Genomic DNA, 18,495 nt, shown 5'->3' with positions numbered 1-18,495 from the left:
CCTGCGGTGACGACCATGAAAACATCCTCTGGCTTCCCACCCAGTGTATCCTCCCCCTGTCTGCTTGGTGATGACAGAAAAGATGCCTTTGTGCTAAATAAGGAAACAAAAGCCTGGCTTCTCCAACACATTTGTGCTCTCCAAGGAACTATGGGAAGATGGGCTTATTCATCCATAATGAAGTTGTCATCGACAGGGTGGCACGAGGTAGGTTCCCCCGCACACCCACCCAACAGTCCTTAAACTGGCTAATGGGAACGGCCACTCTTAGACCTGCTGTGCGGTGTCTGGCCACCCTGGAGCCTTCGGTATACTTTCACTTATATTACATTTGGGGGGGAGGGGAGAGAAAGTGGCTAATAAATTTTATCTTCTTTGATCACCTTTGGAAGTGAACATACAACATTTTAATCTTTTTCTTTCCGGGTGTAACTGGCTTTGAACCAGCTCTGCCAGCTACTCCCTGAGTGGCCTTGGCTGGTTTCAGGCTTCTCGTTTTCAAAATGGGGTGGATAGTGTTGGCCTCACAGGATCTTTTTAAATATCAAGTAAGATTTTATATATATTTTAAAAGCATGTGGTGCCGTGCTCGATCTACTGTACGCACTGAACAAAGATCATTCTCCATTTTTTCTCTTTTGTGCCCTATACAGGGTACAGAGTTCAGGTCCCTTTATTTAGAAAACATAGCTGAACTTCAGACACTCAGGTACAATTACTTTTTTCATTTACTTCCTGTGCAGGACAGGTGGTTTAGGAGGAATAATTTCTTGGAATGCATTTCCTTGTATGTGTCTTTCGGTCAGCTTTTGACTGGTCTGGAAATAGCCTTTAGTATTTTCACATTTGGCCCTTAACTAGACATTCCCAGTTATTGCTCTGAGCAGTTCATAAAATCTTGCACTGGCCTCCACCTACCTGGGAACTAGAATGCTACCGACAGCCTATCATAATCCAGACACCTAACCAAAAAGTGGGGGAGAGAAAATTACTTTAATAGTGTGTGCCTTTGGAAAAGATATCTATAAATCAGTAAGACAAACAGAAGGACTTTTCATCCATCCATCCATCCGTCCATCTATCCATCCATCCATCCATCCATCCATCCATCCCTGTATCCATTTACCTACACACTCATTTAGCCCACCTGTTCTAGGCTTTTTGGTCATATTTTCCTAATAGTATTACAAAGCTTTTTGAAGAAGAAACTTAGTATATTCTATAGGTGCTTAGGAAAGCTATTTGTGTTGTAGATGCCACCTGTAATATAAAAACTTGAAAGCAACCAAAAATTGGCACAGATCCTAGACACCGGACTTGTGAAAAGGACACATACCTATGAAATGCAAGCACTGTTACTATGACTGGCTTGAGTGACCTGTAAACACTGTATCAGTGTAATATCTATTGCAAAAAAGCAATCAGTTGTTCATTAGAAATATCAAAGGAGCACCCTGGCTGGAGTGGCTTAGTTGGTTGGGCATCAACTGCAAAGCGAGAGGTCATGGTTCAATTCCCAGTCAAGGCGCATGCCTGGGTTGTGTGTTCAGAACCCCGGCATGGTGCCTGTGGGAGGCAACCAACTGATGTTTCTCTCTCACATTGATGTTTCTCTCCCTCCTTTCCCACTTCCCTTTCCCTCTCTCTAAAAATAAATACATATTTTAAGAGAAATATCAAATGAGCTATTCCATGAGCTTGCTAATTTGTGCTTCTCAAAGGGGAAGAGACATGTATGAATGACCCATGGACATGGACGATGGTATAGGGATTGACTGTGGGAGAGGGGGTGGGTGGGCTGGCCTTTTGCCTCAAAGGGGCAAACATTGAGACAGCCGTAATAGAACAGTAATAAAATATCTAATCACAAAAGAAAGTGCTCTTTAGCTATATACGTGTCTTAACCAAAACAAGCCAAACAGTTACTACTACATGATGATACGCAACATTTATTGGGAATTTTTCTTGTACGCATAATATCTCATTTAATCCCAACCATTGTGCAGGCTAAAAATTATGCCTCCTTAATTTTAGAAGCAGAAAACTGAAAACTGGAGAGAAGAACTTGCTCAAAGTCACGCAGCTAGTATGTGACCAACAGAAACCAAACTCTGGTCTGTCCTGCCCCCCAAACGTGCCTGCGCCCTTCCGTGCCCCACACTGTGTTGGGTCCTGGGCGGGGCTCAGTCGGTCTGGCTTCTTGGCCTGCTCTGCCACCAACTGTGTGACCCTGTACGGGTTGCCAGCTTTTCGGGTCTCGTAATTTCATGGCTGCCCCTTCCTAGAAGATCTCCCATTCTATGGGCACTCCCATAGAAGTACCCATTCAACTCTGATTTTGATGACGCCCTGGCAGCAAAGCCGACGACTTACCAACATGCAGGCTGCCTCCCCGTACAGTGTGTATTCATTCTCCACGCGATTGGTGAATTTGCCTTTGTCGGCGTCACAGAGGAAGGAGCGACATCAGTGACGTCACTGCAGGGCATCCCTGGGACCTCTTCTCTGGAACAAGGCATCCAAGGGAAGCAAGGTGAGAGCTCGGATTCCATGTTTTCCTGTTAGGAGAAGGAAAAATTCTCTTGAGTGTCAGTTTGCATTAAATCGTTTATTGCATGTAGATAAAAATCATTGTGATTGAAAGATGCTATGATTTAGGCCTTAGGAACTGGTCCAGGGATAGAGATAGGGGAGGGAGTGTGGGAGGAGAGAGAGGAGAAAGGATAGAAGAGAAGAGAAGGGAGGGGAGGACTCAGCACAGCACAGTATTTTCAAGCACGGAGTCAGCTTTGCTGGGTCGTTACTGTGCTCTGTGATCTTGGGGAACTCACTTAACGTTTCTATGTCTCAGTTTCCTCATCTTTAAAATGGGGAGGTGAAACAACTCCTTGAGTTGTTATGAGGATCAAATGAGCAGCTATTGGTAAAGAATTCAGAACAGTGCTTGGCAGGTGGTAAGCACTTCATAAGTGTTTGTGAAATGAATCAAGGGCATCGTGTCTGATTTACAGATGAGTTTGTGCGTTAGCTCACCACTGATGGGAGGGGCCGAGCTCCCCTCTGAGTTTGAAGACTCTTCAAGGTCGTTACGTAGTGACAATGTGTGTGTCAGGTTGTAACAGGGTGCAGCCAAGGGGGAGGCCCCAAATAGGGATTTGTAATGGGGTTCAGAACTTGTTGTTCAGGAAATAATAGAAAAAAATATACATAGGATGTCCTCACCCCCACAAGTCTGAGCTGGGGATGGGACACATGGAGCAGGGCCATTGAGAACTGTTTTGCATAGCAACAGTTTTGCAGATAACCTCTGGTTCAGCCATTTAACATATCTATAACCTTTAACTGGTTTCATAGATATGTTAAATAGCTGTGGCCATATTTTGAGCCAGGGGGATGAGAGTGACTTCAACCCATGATGTAACTGGGAGGCAACTCTCCCTGGTTACAGAGCCTGCGTAAGAGCTTGGAGATGATTGGCTGCACACCACAGGGCCACACCTGCCTGGACTTACTAGGGCAGCCTAGTAAAGCTGGAAAAGTACGGGAATGCTGGCAGCTGTGGCCAATTGTGGGAGGAGTCAGAAATCGTGCGGCAGAGGAAGATTGGTGCTGGGATTTAAACCCAGGCACGGCAGCCGTGTGGGGTATTTTTGGGACCACGCGGCTTGAGCAGAGAAGAACCACAGACTTCTACTACTTTTTCTGAGATACGGTACCCTGGACTGGGCAGAGGGAGAAGGAAGGACTGTGCGTTTGTGGGTATTGTAAAGGACTTTGGGATCTTAATGAAGATATTGTTATTACTCTTAAGTTTATATAGCTCTTTAAATAAATAGTCCCTTACCTTTTCATCAATCTCTGGCATTGAGAGACATCTTTCCCTGGCGGTGGGCAAGGCGAACCCAGTACGTGGTGAGGGACCCCTGGAGCACAAGGGCGAGCCCATTTGGTAATAGCATATCATTCATCCCCCACCCCCACTGGGTCTGTTTTGTACCAAGGTCATTCCTTCTTAGTTTCACAGGAGTGTATAGAGGCCACAGGGGCTCAGAGACCATCTAAAGAGAACCTGGCCATAAGCATCACCATGGAGTTGAAACCCACCAGATCCCCTAGAACACCTCAGAACACCCAAACACCTCAGAACACCTAGTGTATGCTTCTGATGTGTATCAACTCACTGGGACACCTGGGGTTTGTCCCCTTTCTCCCCCTGTGGGGGTGGGGGTAGACGGATGACCTCCAGGCATCTAACAGCCCTCGGTCCCTGGGTCTCATAATAATACCATCTTAACTGAGTCTGCAGTTTGCCTTTTACAACGCATTTGCACAATGTCCCCTACTGTCTGCACAGGAACCTGGTGAGGGCGGCAGGTCAGATGTGCTTTCCCCTGGTTTACAGTTGAGAAGGGAAGCCGGCTGATAGAAGCTCAGATGCCCGGTAAGTCACTCTCGAGGGTAGCTGTGCTGAGTCTCACCGGGAAACTCGGGAAGCCGGTTTATAACACCTGCCTTGCTTTCTCCACCCAGGGATGAGGGGCTGGGGTGTTTATTGAGGAGACGAACTCTTGTCAGTCATCATGGGGACATTAATTCCTGGCACTTCTGGCCTCTCATGCATGTAGCACAGTGGGCTCAGAAGGCAGAGGGATCCAGAAGGACACGTGGGTATTGGCACTTGGGAGTGGGCCCCTGCAGTGAAGTAACTAGCATGAGGGGCCACCAGCATCTGCTATAGTCTCCTATGGGAAAATGCTCTTCTCACCTCCACTTGCAAACAGGTCTGTGAAGTGTAGTTGTTTCGTTGGGCACATTGCTATTTCCATCTTGAGCATGGTTTGAGGATAAGGAAGTAGAGACACGTGGCAAACTAACTAATGACCCCCCACCCCAAGATGGCCACGCCCTGGTCCCGGGGATCTGTGAATATGTTTCCTCCAAAAGCAAAAGGGACTCTGCAGATGTGAGTAAATTCAGGAGACTGAGATGGGAGGTTATCCCGGCTTATCTGGGGGGGCGTGATGTAGTTCCAAGGGTCCTTCCCTCACAGGAGGGAAGAGAGAAGATGGTATGCTGTTAGCTTTGAGGATGGAGGAAGGGGCCAAAGACACGGAATGTGGGCATTCTCTAGAAGCTGGGAAAACCCAGGAAATAGATGTCCCCTGAAGCCTGTAGAAGGAACACAGCCCTGCCCTTGCCTTGACTTTATATTTCTGACCTTCAGAACTCTTAAGAGAGTAAGTTAGTGTTAAGCCACTGGCTTTGTGGTATTTGTTACGGTAACAATAGGAAAATCTTAGAGAGAATGGGTATTGGATGTGCTAACAATAAAGGTCTACCACAGACATGTAGTGGATAGCTCAAACAACTTGTGCGTAACGGGACTCTTGATTTCCACCACTCCCTCCCTTCTCCCAAACCTCTCCCCAGTCTCCAGAAACAGAAGCATTTCATGAACCTAGAAGTCACCTTCAACTTCTAGACTTTTCCCACATTCCCACTTCATGTCTGCCAGAAAAGTTGCTAGCTCTACTTTCAAGACAAAGCCCACGGCTGACCACCTCCCATGACCTCCACGGCCACTCCATCCTGTCTTCGTCTCACCTGGGCCACTATGGCAATAGCTTCTCACCTGGGCTCCCTGCTTCTACTTCTACATTTTCTCTCTTAAATCCATTCTCCAGAGTCTTTTTTTCTAATAGCTTACTGGACCCTATCCCTTCTCTGCTCAAACCCCTCTGATGTCTTCCCATTGCTGGAGAATGAAATCCAAGGTGCTCACCATGGTTGAGAGGCCTCCATGATCCGGCCCTGCCTGCCTTTCACCTTGCTGTCTTATCACCCTGCTCTACAGCACTGACTCTCTTCAAGTTTCTCAGACATGCCCAGGTGGCAGCTGCCTCAGGGCCTTTGCACCTGCTGCTTGCTTTGCATAGAACCCTCCTTCACATGTGCCCATGGCCCACCGCCTCACTCTTCTCAGACTGCCCTTCCCTACCGTTCCTGAGCTATTGGCTCTGCTTCCTCTTTCTTCATCACACTTCTCACTACGTGGAATTGTATTAACTATTTGTCTTCACTAAAATATAAACTCTAGGAGGACTAAGACTGTTTTGTTTCCTGCTGTGTTCATATGTGCAGTCATTTTCTTTTAGGTGTCTATTACAGTTCGTCAAAGACCAGGGATAGCTTCTCACGTAGGTGCAGTTTACTCAGAACACTAATTATGCACTTTTACGTAACCACCCACACCTTCTATCTCTTTATGCCTGAAAGAGAAACCGATCTTCAGCTCCCACAAGTCCTGTCGTAACTTAGAAGAGAAATTGAGAGCCAACTGTGATTTCACTGAAAGTACAAATCCTCCAACACAGCCCTTTCCAATTGCAAACAGATCTTTCCCCCTTGGGAGTGAGAGGGACCACGGTTCCGTTGGTGTGTGGCTACTCAGCGCTAGTGGATTCATTCATTATAGACATTTCTTGCCTGGATTCTGACCTAACCCACTCCTGCTAGCTCACACTCAAATCTGCTGGTTTAAAAAAATAGCCAGATTCCTTTGCTCTTATATGAATTTAAAATGCTTTAAAATTTAAGTTTTTGAAGCCGATGGAATTTATCGTTCTTTACAAATTCCCTCCTCTCTTGTTTTTACTTACTTATAGATTCTCCTCCTCTCCTTCTTACGCCTGGTCTCACTAAAGAGTGTATCTATCTCTTAGGACCCTCCCCAGGTTCCAAAGTTTCTAAACGGTTCAACCCACCCGTTCTCAGGGGCACTCTACCGCTGGGTCACCCTTGGCTGCACAGTGGAGTAACACGGAGAGGGCTGACAACCCCGATTCCTGCTCCCACCCTCGGGGAGCCTGACTCAGTCGGTCTGGGCTGTTGCCTGGGTCCCGGGGCTGGAATTGATCTCCAGGGGATTCTAGATGTAGCCACGTGGCCACGGTGGAGAACCATCCCATCTAGCCCTTCTCATCGGGCTCTCTAGAATAAATGAAACCCCCAGACTTGTTGTAATCTGCCATACATCTCCTTAAGTTCATAAAGGCCTGGCTTTTGCTTGATGACTCAGTGTTCATAACAACACCCACCCAAGGAAACTCGATTTGATTTTACAGTTCCTTAGAGTTTGCAAAGCCTTTGCCACACAGTATTTTTGGCTCCTCCCAGCATCCCCGGGAGGTGAGCCTTCAGGGCGTGGTGGAGCTGGAGCAGCCGTCTGCAGAGTCAGGGCTGTGGTGGCCAGACTGGATAAAACAAGTCAACAAAAATGAAGCAATAACAACAACAAAGCAAACAATTAAAAAAAAAAACCCTCACCCCAAACAGAATGCTGGGCTAAACCAAGCAACATTGGAGACATACTTACATTGAGAAAATTGTTGTTCTTTCTGAAATTCCTAACTGGGCACCCTTTTTTGCAGGACACGCCTACACCCAGGGCTGTCTCCCTGCAGAAGCTTAGGCTCCCAGCTCCGCCACCCTCCGATCTCCCAGCAACTCAACATCCCTGGCTCTTGCCCACCAGCCTCCTCTCCTTTACGGGAGTAGCCATTATCCTCAGGATGAGCCTCTTCTGTGTATTGGGATCTTCTTGCATTTCCTTTTCTCCCCCTTCCTAATCTCCTTTCAGTGGCCTAAATGATTTATGAGGTCAGGCTGGTGTTACAAACACGATCAAACACTTCTTCAGTACTTTCTGTGTGCCAGGCCCTGTGCTAGGTGCTTCGCTCTCATTGCTTCATTTACTCGTTGCCAGCCACTTGCAGGTCAGTCCCCTTCCCTGAGTACCTACCTCCCTAGGACTCTTCCCATCTTAAGGTGGAGAAACAGAGGTTCTGAGAGCTTGAGAGGTTCCTCAAGATCCTACAACTCGGAAGGGCCGAAGCTGGGATGTGAACAGGGCTGTCTGACCAGACCCTTTGTCCTTGAGTGGCGCGCCAGGAAAACGGGATGGCGTTGACAGCTTGGGCTGTGCGCTTCAAGCGTCCCAGCATGGAAGCTCCTGGGACTTGGAGCAGCCATTGGACAAACCTCTTTCATGCCATGTGGGTGGCCTGGGAGATGGAAAGTGTTGACAATATACCAATTCATAAGATGCACGTGTATTTCCGGAAACGTTATTTTTAACCCTGAAAAAAAAAAAGTGTCACCTACGTGCTCTTGAAGACAGACTTCAGCAGCCACTGCCAACCAAGTAACTACTAAATCAACCCAGAGACAATGTTCTTTAAACACTTTTACTGAGGCCAAGGGCCAGATAGTTTGTGCCAATTCTGGGTGACCAGCCACACATATAATGGGTCGAAGAGGCTTTTCCCCCAAAGTGTTTCATATCTTTTTAGATACAAGCTGCCCCTGTGCTTTAGCAGTCTGTAAATATTTGCGCAATTAATGTATGCTGGCAAATGTCTCAAGGGGAAAGCAGGTTTCTGATGTCAAGCAAAATTGCAATTAGTAACACAAAAGAAAAAGATCTTGTCTCTTTCATCTCTGTGCTTACACACTGGCGGCGCTTAATACAGCTGGAAGCTTCAGAAAAGATAATTTGCAAAAGCTGATGTTCCTAAACTTCTAAGAGCTGATCCCATACTCTAGTACAAAAAAACACTCACTTGAGAATTATTTTTTTCCTTCCCTACTTGGCAGTAATCTAGTTACTATTCATTATGAAAGGTGTTTGTAGAGAAAAGTTCTTTTAAAACTCAGTAATGCCATTAAAGGAGGTAGTTTGCATGGCGGTCCCTGCAAGGGGGACAGGGGGAACACGAGTGGCTTTTCTTGTCTAGAAGTGATTGCTAAGTGATCTGGGAGGAAGAGGAAAGGGCTGTGCCTGCTGACACCAGCTGGAGCAGCCTGGGCACCTGCACCCACTCAGGGCCAATTGCCTGCCAGTCCGCATCTCCCTTACACTTCACAGGCTTCCTCCGACTGGCCCTGGGCTTGAACCTCCCATTCAGCTTGTGGACGTTCCTGGGCGAGTTCTCTAGTTCTGTGAACCAGAATGCTTTGTGCCTCGAATCCTTTGCCATGCCAACTGGAGGTAGGATGGCTAGCTGAATTTCATGGACTGAATGTTTGTGTCCCCTCTAAACTTCCCATGTTGAAACCTAGCCCCCAACGGGATGGTGTTTGGAAGTGAGACCTTTGGGAGATGATTTGGTGGAACCCTCATGAATAGGATTACTGACCCCGTGGAAGAAGTCCCAGCGAGCTCCCTTGCCCTGTATGCCACATGAGGACCCAGAGGAGGTGAAGTCTGTGCACCAGAAAGCAGACTCTCACTGGGCGTGGAATCTGCCGATGCCTGGATCTTGGACTTCCCTGCCTCCGGAACTGTGAGAAACACGTTTGTCATTTCAGCCACCCAGTCCATGGTAATTTGCTATATTAGCAGCCAAAACTGATTCAGGCGTGGGGTCTGTGGGTAGACAATGCATTACTGGCCCTTTGGTGGTCCTTTCCAGATGTTCAATGCGGACTTTGCTGCCACTCATGCGGGTCGGCAAGGGAGCCTCTGGGTCAGTATAAAACAAGTTGTCCTAGGACCACTTGCAGCAGAACCTGCAGGCAGGGGTGTTAAATGTAGCAGATTCCTGGTCTGTACAGTAGAAATACTGAACTACAATGGAGCTGGAATGGGGTGCAGGAAATAAACAGATCCTCCAGGATCCCCAGGCACCCTCGAGCCTGAGAATTGGTAGGGCCAAGGAACCATCTGTCTGCTGGCCTTCACTTCCCCTTCGCTGTTGCCTCCTCTCGGCCTCACTGGGAGGCTGAAGGAGAAGAGGATTAGAAATTTCCTCTGGGAGCCCCTGTCCGAATCCCCAAGCAAAAGGATGTCCCTGCATCTGTCTTCCGGAGTAGCACACACACACGAGTTGCAGCCACTGTTTTACTGGCACGATGTGTTCATCTCCTGTAGGGAAAGCATCATTTCTTGGCTGCTGTTTTAGTCCCACCCCTAACACAACACCTGGCATTTAGTAGGACTCTAAATGTTTGCACCATACATCAGTCTTTTTTTTTCAGATTTATTTATTTTTAGAGAGGGAAGGGGGAAAGAGAGAGAAACATCAATGCGCAGTTGCTGGGGGCCATGGCCTGCAACCTAGGCATGTGCTCTGACTGGGAATTGTACCTGTGATGCCTGGTTCGCAGCCCACGCTCAATCCACTGAGCTACGCCAGCCAGGCATACATCAGTCTTTGGTGTGGTCCCCACGCTTCTGAGACCTCACTCTGAAATACAGTGAGAATACTCTCTGAAGCAGAAACAGGGAGTGCAGGGTCCCAAGGAGAATCTTTTATCCTTGTCCCTTCTATAAGCTCATGTCACCTTATGACTGTCCTCACGGCCATCCTCATCATCTTCGACACTTACTTTTTGGGTGACTTGTGCCGGGCACAGTGCTAAGTGCTAAGCACTTCACATACATGATACCACCATTTTATATTCATGTTACTAACATCACGTGTTGAAAGGGAGATGAGAAGGATTCCCTAAGGTGACATGCTATTAAATGGGCAAATGACAGGCTAAGATTGGAACTCCGACAACCTTCTAAGTACCAATGGCTGAAACACCTCTGCTAACCCTACACGTGTGATGCCGTGCCGACTGAGACGTGCCTTCAACAACTGGTCACGGACCACGCCTATCGGACTGTTCACGCTCACTTCCCTCCCCCAAATCCTTCCTGAACCTCACGCCATCCACCCTCAAAGCCCCCAAAGTGCTCAGCCTGATGTATGCGCATCCCCATGTGCTTTCCTAATTTAAATCCTTGGATGTAGATTGGCTTTAAATACTTCAATTTATTCAAAAATTATAGTACCATAAGTATTTATAGTGCCATGTAAACCAAAAGTCACACAAAAGCGAACTCATTTTTGGCTTTTTTGTTTTCAAGTGTCGACCACATACTTTTCAGGCACAAACCTGTAAGCTGACAGAGTTTCCGTAGCCACATCAGTACTGTCGTGGTGACTGGGGCCTTCCCATCGTGTGCTGGGTGTGTTTGCGTATAAATCCAAAAGAATGACTGGCCGTCTGATCCAAAGCAATGCCCTGAGGTCTATCAACAATGTGACCCCTGGCCTGCGGGCACCCTGGCAGGGAGCGAGAGTGATTCTCTGGGCGTCCACAGGGCTCTGAGGATAGGTCAGGAAGAGGCAAGCTCTGCGGCTTCAATGCACAGCAGCTCCGACCGCCAACAAAACCGTGCAAGAATGGCTCCCTTGATCCTGTTTTGTTTATGAAGACATTTTAAAGGCCGCAATTCACACTCGCAGATACTTGGAGAACATAAACAATCCTATTACATCACTCAGCAGAAGGCTCATTTATTTATTTTATTTTTTTTAAAGATTTTATTTATTTTATTTTTTAGAGAGGGAAGGGAGGGAGAAAGAGAGAGAGAGGAACATCAATGTGCGGTTGCTGCCGGTCATGGCCTGCAACCCAGGCATGTACCCTGGCTGGGAATCAAACCTGTGACACTTTGGTTCGCAGCCCGAGCTCAATCCACTGAGCTACGCCAGCCAGGCGTAAGGCTCATTTATTATAAAATGGAGACGGGAGGAGAACGTGTACCATGCAAATGAAGGGCATCTGAAGTTTTACAAGTGGATTTGCTGAAGGTTAAGAGATGCTTGAAAACATATTTTCTGGGAGAGCCCTAAACATACGCTTTTTCACTAATTCTTTTTAGGCTAATTCTTTTCAGGCATCTACTCGATCGGCTCCGCGTTCAGTGCCCAGGGGAAGCAAAAGCGTGTAAACACGTGATCCTGGCTCTCAGAACCGAGCTTCAAGCCGTAATGCTAACGTGGGTCCCCTGGGGATCTGGTTGAGAGGCAGATTCTTGCTGAGCAGACCTGGGCCAGGGCCACGCTCCCGGGGCTGCTGATGTCACTGAGCATGCACACTCAGTGTTGAAGATATTAAAATATTTACAAGGCCAACAAGAACCCTTTGACCTTCGATCTGCAGATCCTGGAAGAGCAGACGAGGATGCACTCCTTCAGAAACTAGTGGGACCTGGGGGCCTGCTGTGTGGCTTCCCGCCTAATGGCACAGATGAATTGCTGCTGTCCAATGGTGACCACTGGTGACCACCGCAGCTTCTCACCTGGCCAGGTGTCTGCTGCAAAAGGGCCTGAAAGATGCAAAGCTAGATGGAAGGGTGGGCTCCCAGGAAGTCAAAAGGTGATCCTTGGTAGCCAGAGCAGCTGATCCAAGATTTCAGGCGACACACAGCAGGACTGGACTGAATAATTTGTCAACCAGGGTCTGTGAGCCATCAGTAGACATCATTTTCTTGCTCACAGTGAAGCCCTGGCGTTTTTTTGAGGTTGTAAACCACGAGAAAATACTGACCGTAGCAGTTTTTTCTGAGAACTATTTTGGGCAATTTATAAGCATAATGGGCTTATGATGGTTTATGGAAACTTGCTCAGAGGGGAAAAAAAAGCTCGGGGCAGGGCCTAAAGCTGACACTTGAAGTCGCTTAGTGGCACCAGGTGAAAATGCGGAGAGAAACACAGATGTGAGCCCTGTCTTCTTCCGTGACAAGGGTGCTCTGCCTGCTGCTCTTGCAGAGGGAGCCTGGGTCCTACGTAAGAATGAAAACTAGCCAAGTATGTTCTCCAGGATCGAGTGTTCCTTTGGGGTAACTTGTTGTCACAGTTTCGGGTAATAAAATCAGAAAGTTTAACGGCAAAGATGAATGAACACATACTCATGTTGGAATAGGATGTGCAGTCTTGATAAACACGCCAAAGGAAGCTGCCAAGGACAAAGGTCCTTTCTTAATAACCACTTATATCTCCAACCTAAGGGGCATTGACTATGAACTGAGTAACTATAACTGCTTAGAGAACATTAAAAAGTGAACTAAAAAAAAAGAGATCAGTTTTTTCTCTGCAATAAAGTGTCCAAGGCAAATAACTAGAGTGCTATGATTTTTACTTCAAATGGCAATGTACATAGGCATATTTATTTCTATAATAAGGGCTTTTCATAGGATAGTCTATTTTTCCAAGGAACAGCCTGTGAATTCTGGGGAAAGTAGGCTAGTTGCATGCTGGTTCTTGATTCCTGATTGCCACTTAAATTTTGAATATTTGGTATATTGTAGATGGCAGGAAACCAGTGATAAGACTTAGAAACTGACCCTAAATTAGTTTTCTTATTGAAAGAAGATAGTTTTATACCATGTAATTGGCTGCCAAATTAATAAATGGCAGTCCATCACAAACAGTTTTATAAGTCGATTAACCCTTTATGTGAAGAGTTTCAGTGATTCCTAAGTGCTTACTTATTATTTTATTAGTGTTCTAGCTTCAGAAGAAATGGGAGTTATATTTTGTGCCGAGGTCAAGTCAGTGAGCACAATTCTTTTCCTGTTTTCTCTTTTTCCCATGGCCGTAAAAACACAAACACTTCAAAAAGAAGGGATACGGAACAGGCTAGAAATTAAGCAACCACATTTTAATCAATAAATACGAACGTTTGTTAACAAGGTATTAGGTAGAATAAAGTAGCAATTTACCAAGATTTCAAAACAATACCACCACCTGAAAAACAAAGTGCGAAAATCTTTGCCATAAATTTCCCCCACCTAGAGAATTAGAAGTAACAAAAAAAACGTACTCAGAATAAGGCTTGGAATAATGTATAAAGTTTCAGGTATCCATTAAAGCTAACACAGGTGATTTTTCACATATTGGGCAATACGGAGATTGTCTGACAATGGAATGAGTAGACGGTTGGATGGCAGAGTAGCAGAACACCAGGGAATAGAAGGGCGTCTGCTCACGTGAGGGGCACACTCCTATCTGCTTCTCACTCCTCCCCTGCTGTGCTGCAGGGCAATACGACTCCCAGGGCCCTTGTCAACGGGCTTCCAGGTGGCGCTGCGCTGGAGGAGCAGGTGCCGCAGGAACACGCCAGGGCACATCTCCACGTATGGCCCACCCGGAGTCTTCCCCTCTCAGGCAGTGGCTTCGCCCTGCCCTGCTGACGTTTTCCATCGCTCCGCTCCCAGGTGGCACCAGCTCCCACCAGGCAGCCCCTCCTTGTGGTTCCAGCTCCGCAAACCACCCCCTTTCTGGGCTCAGGGAGACACACGGCCTCACGGCTCTAGGTGGTAACTGCTTCCTTTTATCTGGCTTCTCTTTTAACATCTTGGTTAAGCCCATTTCCTCTATTCGATTCTTTCTATTGAAACACCTAGCAGGGCTTCTGTTTTCCTGACTGGATCCTGACCCATACATAATAGAATCGTTACATTATTTTTCCCTGTAACTTACTTGGGAATCTGCATGAGAACCTGCCTTAAGCCACTAAAAAACCACTCAAACCATACTCTATACCTACCTGCCGCAACACAGGGGACTGAGTACCTCTTGGCCGTGTTTTGTCAAGCACCGGGACTATTTCTACCAGGCACAAATAGGACTCTGACTGTCCACCAATGTCACCACCGGTTATAGTGGACACAGCCAAGAGGCACCTGCAGAGGTCATTTTTGTTGTGTGTGCTACATGCGACAACAGGAGGGAAAAATACAAACAAAAAGAAATAATCTTCAGAGGAAATGACAAAGTCATCAAATAGAGAACTCTGAGAAAACCCGGAGACCATAAGACAGCACCAGAAAGCTTCCTTCCTGTTGAATCAACACGTTTTCCTGAAATAAAAATCCTTTAGAATTGACAGGTATGTCAAGAGCATCCAAGGGAAAAAAAAAAAAGATTCACCAACAAAGAGCCCATTGCTGTTCAGCGAAACTGCACCCCCCCCCCCCCCTCCCCCGGGAATGGTTATTTTGAGAAGAAGAGTTCCTTGGTGAGCATGGAGACCATGCACGGGATCTGCTTCTTCTCGTGGAAGCGCGGGTCGTCGGACTGCGACTCGAAGTTCCGGGCCACCCTGTAGTTCACTCGGGTGAGGATCTTCAGGATGTCCAGGCTTTTCCCGTGCTCGTTCAGGGTGGCGCAGAGGGCCTGCACGAACCAGGAGCCGCTGCCCGCGTTCCTCCACGAGTAGTAGCCTTCAACGGGAGAGGGAGACCATCAAGTCGGCTGACCACAGCCGGCCCCGCTTACCGCTGAGAGAGTAGCTCTCGGTGTTTGGGGGCCTTCACACAAGCCTTTTCTGAAATCATTTCCCTCCACTCTGCATGCGAGTGTCTAACGAGAATCATGCTGGTGTGCCCAGAGAGCAAGCTCCTTGGGTTCAGAGATAGGGCTGCGTGAAAACACGCAATAAATGATTTGGTTGGTGTGTGTTGGAGACACGCCGGGCAGGGAGCCCCCAGAGGAAATGCTGGCAAGCAGCTCCATGTCTGGAACGCCTCGCCGCCCTCTGGGGTGAGTGCCACTTTCTAATCCAACCAGGGGGCCTCAGAGAATTCTGAGAAGTGTTCCTGCTGGTGGGGGAGAACCAGAGGCTGGCTCCTGCTGACGAGGGCTGGGAGGGAGAGGCGGCTAGGGGCGGGGCCGGGAGTGCCCTATGCCCTGGGAGAGCAGGAGAAGATTCCACCGCCTCCACACCCCGATCTGAAAGGACACTAAAACTGAAACTAAAGCTGCCTTTGGTTTACGTGATGAGCTGTGCTTCTTCCTGCCGATCGGTTTGATGAGAACTGGGTTGTCATCATCACTTTACAGTAATCAGTTATTGAGTAAGTGCACAACACATAGAAATAACCTGTCTGTGTAATGTGACTGAGGTGCACTCAGAATTCTTTCCTGTGGTGCACAGGGCAACTACCAGCCTGTGGACTTGAACTCTACAGCGTTAGCAGTAAGACAGTGTGTTTTTTGTCTGTGTGTGGGTGTCACCTGAGTTATCCCATTCAGTTCAGGGACCTGTGGGGGCCAGGACGTGCACTACTATCTCCATTGCATCACTGCCCCCAGGTCTGTCTCCTGTCTCCTCTAACCCTGTCCCGTATGGTCTTGGAGGTAACTGCTGTAGTAACACAAATCTCACCCTGTGATGCTCCCACCTCAGACAGTATCCTTGCACCCCTTATCATGGTGAAGTTCAGGCTGTTGGCACAGCATGCAGGGCCTACAACAATGGGGCTCCCTGTCTACCTGTCCAGGTTTGCACCTTGGCCATTCGCTATACCCTGGGCGGTAGGTAACCTCTCCCTCTCCCCACCCTGCCCCCCAATCTCTCTGCCATGTGAGGACACAGTGAGGAGGCAGCTGACTACAAGCCAGGAAGAGAGCCCTCATCACAAACCAGACCGGCCAGTGCCTTGATCTTGAACCTCCCAGCCTCCAGAACTGCGAGAAATAGATTTTTGTAATGTAAGCAGCCCAGTCTATGGTGTTTTGTCGCAGCAGCCTGGGCTGACTAACACTTGCTGTAGTGCAGTCTTAGGAGTTTCACTAGGGACCACTCCGAACTCCTTCTGGTAAGCCATGTTTTTCTCTCCTCTGTTTGATTTTTCAAGACAATTACAACAGTTTTTTTTTTTTTTAGGGAAGCATCTCTCACCTGTCTCCCGAGGGCTCACCCTTCTTCCTTGACGCTCCCCAGATCCTGCTCAGAGCACCGCCACCCAACCACTGGGTCTGCTCACAGACAGATGCCGCCATTACACACCTCCTTCCCCAGAGCAGGGAGACCCAATTATTTTCTTCAACTTTAAAACGTGTGAAGTTCCCGTGCTCAGAAAACCCGATCTGTCCATCCTGCCAGAGCTGGTTTCCCAAACCCCGAGCCATGTACTATAACTAATACCTTCGTGCCAAGCACTTGACGGACTCCATCACAGCCGGGAGCATTCTGGCTTAGGGATGGTTTTTACCCGAAACAAAGGAAAGCCTTTCCCTGAAGCGACTCGGGCAAACAGGGAGCAGGCTGTCTCGTTACTGGCACTTCGTGGTGCTTGTTTAGGCGGGCGGCGTAAAGGGATCCCGGTCTGAGTCTCCAGCCTCACCGTGTCCCGAAATCCCTGAGACCTGGAGCACGTCACTCAGACTCACCCAAGCTCATTTTCCCACCCGTAAAACCAGGACCGCAAAAACAACCTTCCTCACTACCTGCACCGTTGGTACGAAAAACGCTCTGTACATTTAAAGTGCTATTGAAAAGTCTGCTCTTGTAAACATTCGTATTTTGGTAATATAATAGCTGATTTTCTTTTTTTAACTGTTGTTCTATTACGGTTGTCCCAATTTTCCTCCCTTTGCCCTCCTTTGCCCAGCCCACGCCACGCTCCCCTAGTCCAGCCCCACGCTGATGTCCAGGTCCATGGGTCATGCACACATGTTCTCTGACTAGTCCCTTCCCCTTCTTTCCACCATTGCCCCCTCTCGCCTCTCCCCTGGCCACTGTCAGTCTGATGTTCTAATTACCGCCCTCCCTGCTGTGATGCTGTGAATGCTCTGGCCATACCCCAGAGGCACCTGCTAGTGACCTCGGAGTTCTGACCTTGCTTCCAGATCACGAGCTCTCTAGACAGGTTTCCAACATTCAGTCCCCTTTCCTGAAAGATGAAATGTCTCTCTTCTCTGTCCCTTCTTGCTCTGGGATACCTGACATTATGTCTTCAGTGATTTTAGATTTTTAAAAAGATACAATCAGCTTTTATTTTTGTGCACAAAAAGCCACAAGGTAAGAAAATAGTGGGGCTGACAACCTGCTTAGAATGAAAGGAACAAGAAAACTGCACTCAACAAAGCGCATTCCTGTTTCAGAAAACGAGCTGCTACAATAGAAGCAGCCAGACCTGGCATCAGTCCATTGTCGTATTTCTTTTGGATTGGAATCTCTGTGGCTATGTGCGTTAATGAGCTTTTTGTTTGAAATATATTGTTTATATCAACATTTAGTACTGACACAGAATTTGTTACCGTAGAGATTGCTATGATTTTGTTATTCAATCTCTAAGTTTGTATTTACAAAGAAAACAATTTAATGTACATAGGTTAATATAATTCTGTGCCAATTAGGTAAGCTGTGTTACTGTAATAATAAATATAATAAAACTGGAGGCGTAAATACTTGTTTAAAAAAAAAGAAATGTTTGCTCGTGTAATTACCAGTGATAGCAGTGGTAACAGACCAGAGAATTCTGCTCTCTCGGAGAGAAAAGGGACTAAATGCCTGCGGTGAGCAGAACAATGGCCCCAGGGGTGTCCACACTCTCACCTGGGAACCTGTGCCTGTGTCACCTGACAGGTCGAAGAGGACTGCGCAGGTGTGATGGAGGTAAAGCGAATGAATGGAGACCATCCTGAACTGTCCACATGGGCGAGCCTTTCCAGCGGTGGTCAGAGTGTGAGGTGAGGATGGAAGGAAGGGGGTCAGAGGGACGTGAGGTCGCCGCCTCTGAAGCAGGAGGGAGGGGCCGCGGCTAAGGGTCGTGGGAGGTTCTAACACGCTGGGAAAAGCAAGGACGTGGGTTTTATCCCCTCAGCCTCCGGAAGGGACTCGGCCCTGCCAACCCATTTTGGAATTCTG

The 18,495-nt window shown here is 47.7% G+C and overlaps 1 protein-coding gene and 1 long non-coding RNA gene across 4 annotated transcripts in view; one reads left to right on the top strand and one right to left on the bottom strand.

Moving 5' to 3' along the window:
- Positions 1 to 76: 76 nt before the first annotated feature.
- LOC123828763 lies at positions 77 to 18,016 on the top strand. The gene is made up of 4 exons (XR_006787512.1): positions 77 to 207; positions 2,035 to 2,533; positions 4,355 to 4,441; positions 16,510 to 18,016. It is a non-coding gene; the product is annotated as an uncharacterized LOC123828763 (long non-coding RNA).
- CASP7 (caspase 7) overlaps positions 14,802 to 18,495 on the bottom strand; it is a 34,413-nt gene continuing 30,719 nt past the window's right edge. For all 3 annotated transcript variants that reach the window (XM_045854013.1, XM_045854012.1, XM_045854014.1), the window contains exon 7: positions 14,802 to 15,064. In XM_045854013.1, the coding sequence (XP_045709969.1) occupies positions 14,835 to 15,064 (230 nt within the window). In that variant the 3' untranslated portion in view covers positions 14,802 to 14,834. The remainder of the gene's footprint in view (positions 15,065 to 18,495) is intronic.

The sequence above is a fragment of the Phyllostomus hastatus genome, unplaced genomic scaffold (assembly GCF_019186645.2).
Source record: "Phyllostomus hastatus isolate PE091 unplaced genomic scaffold, TTU_PhHast_1.1 phas_scaffold_1066, whole genome shotgun sequence".
Classification (NCBI taxonomy): domain Eukaryota; kingdom Metazoa; phylum Chordata; class Mammalia; order Chiroptera; family Phyllostomidae; genus Phyllostomus; species Phyllostomus hastatus.
Note: the sequence above shows the minus strand (reverse complement) of the source record. Positions and strands in the feature narration are given on the sequence as shown.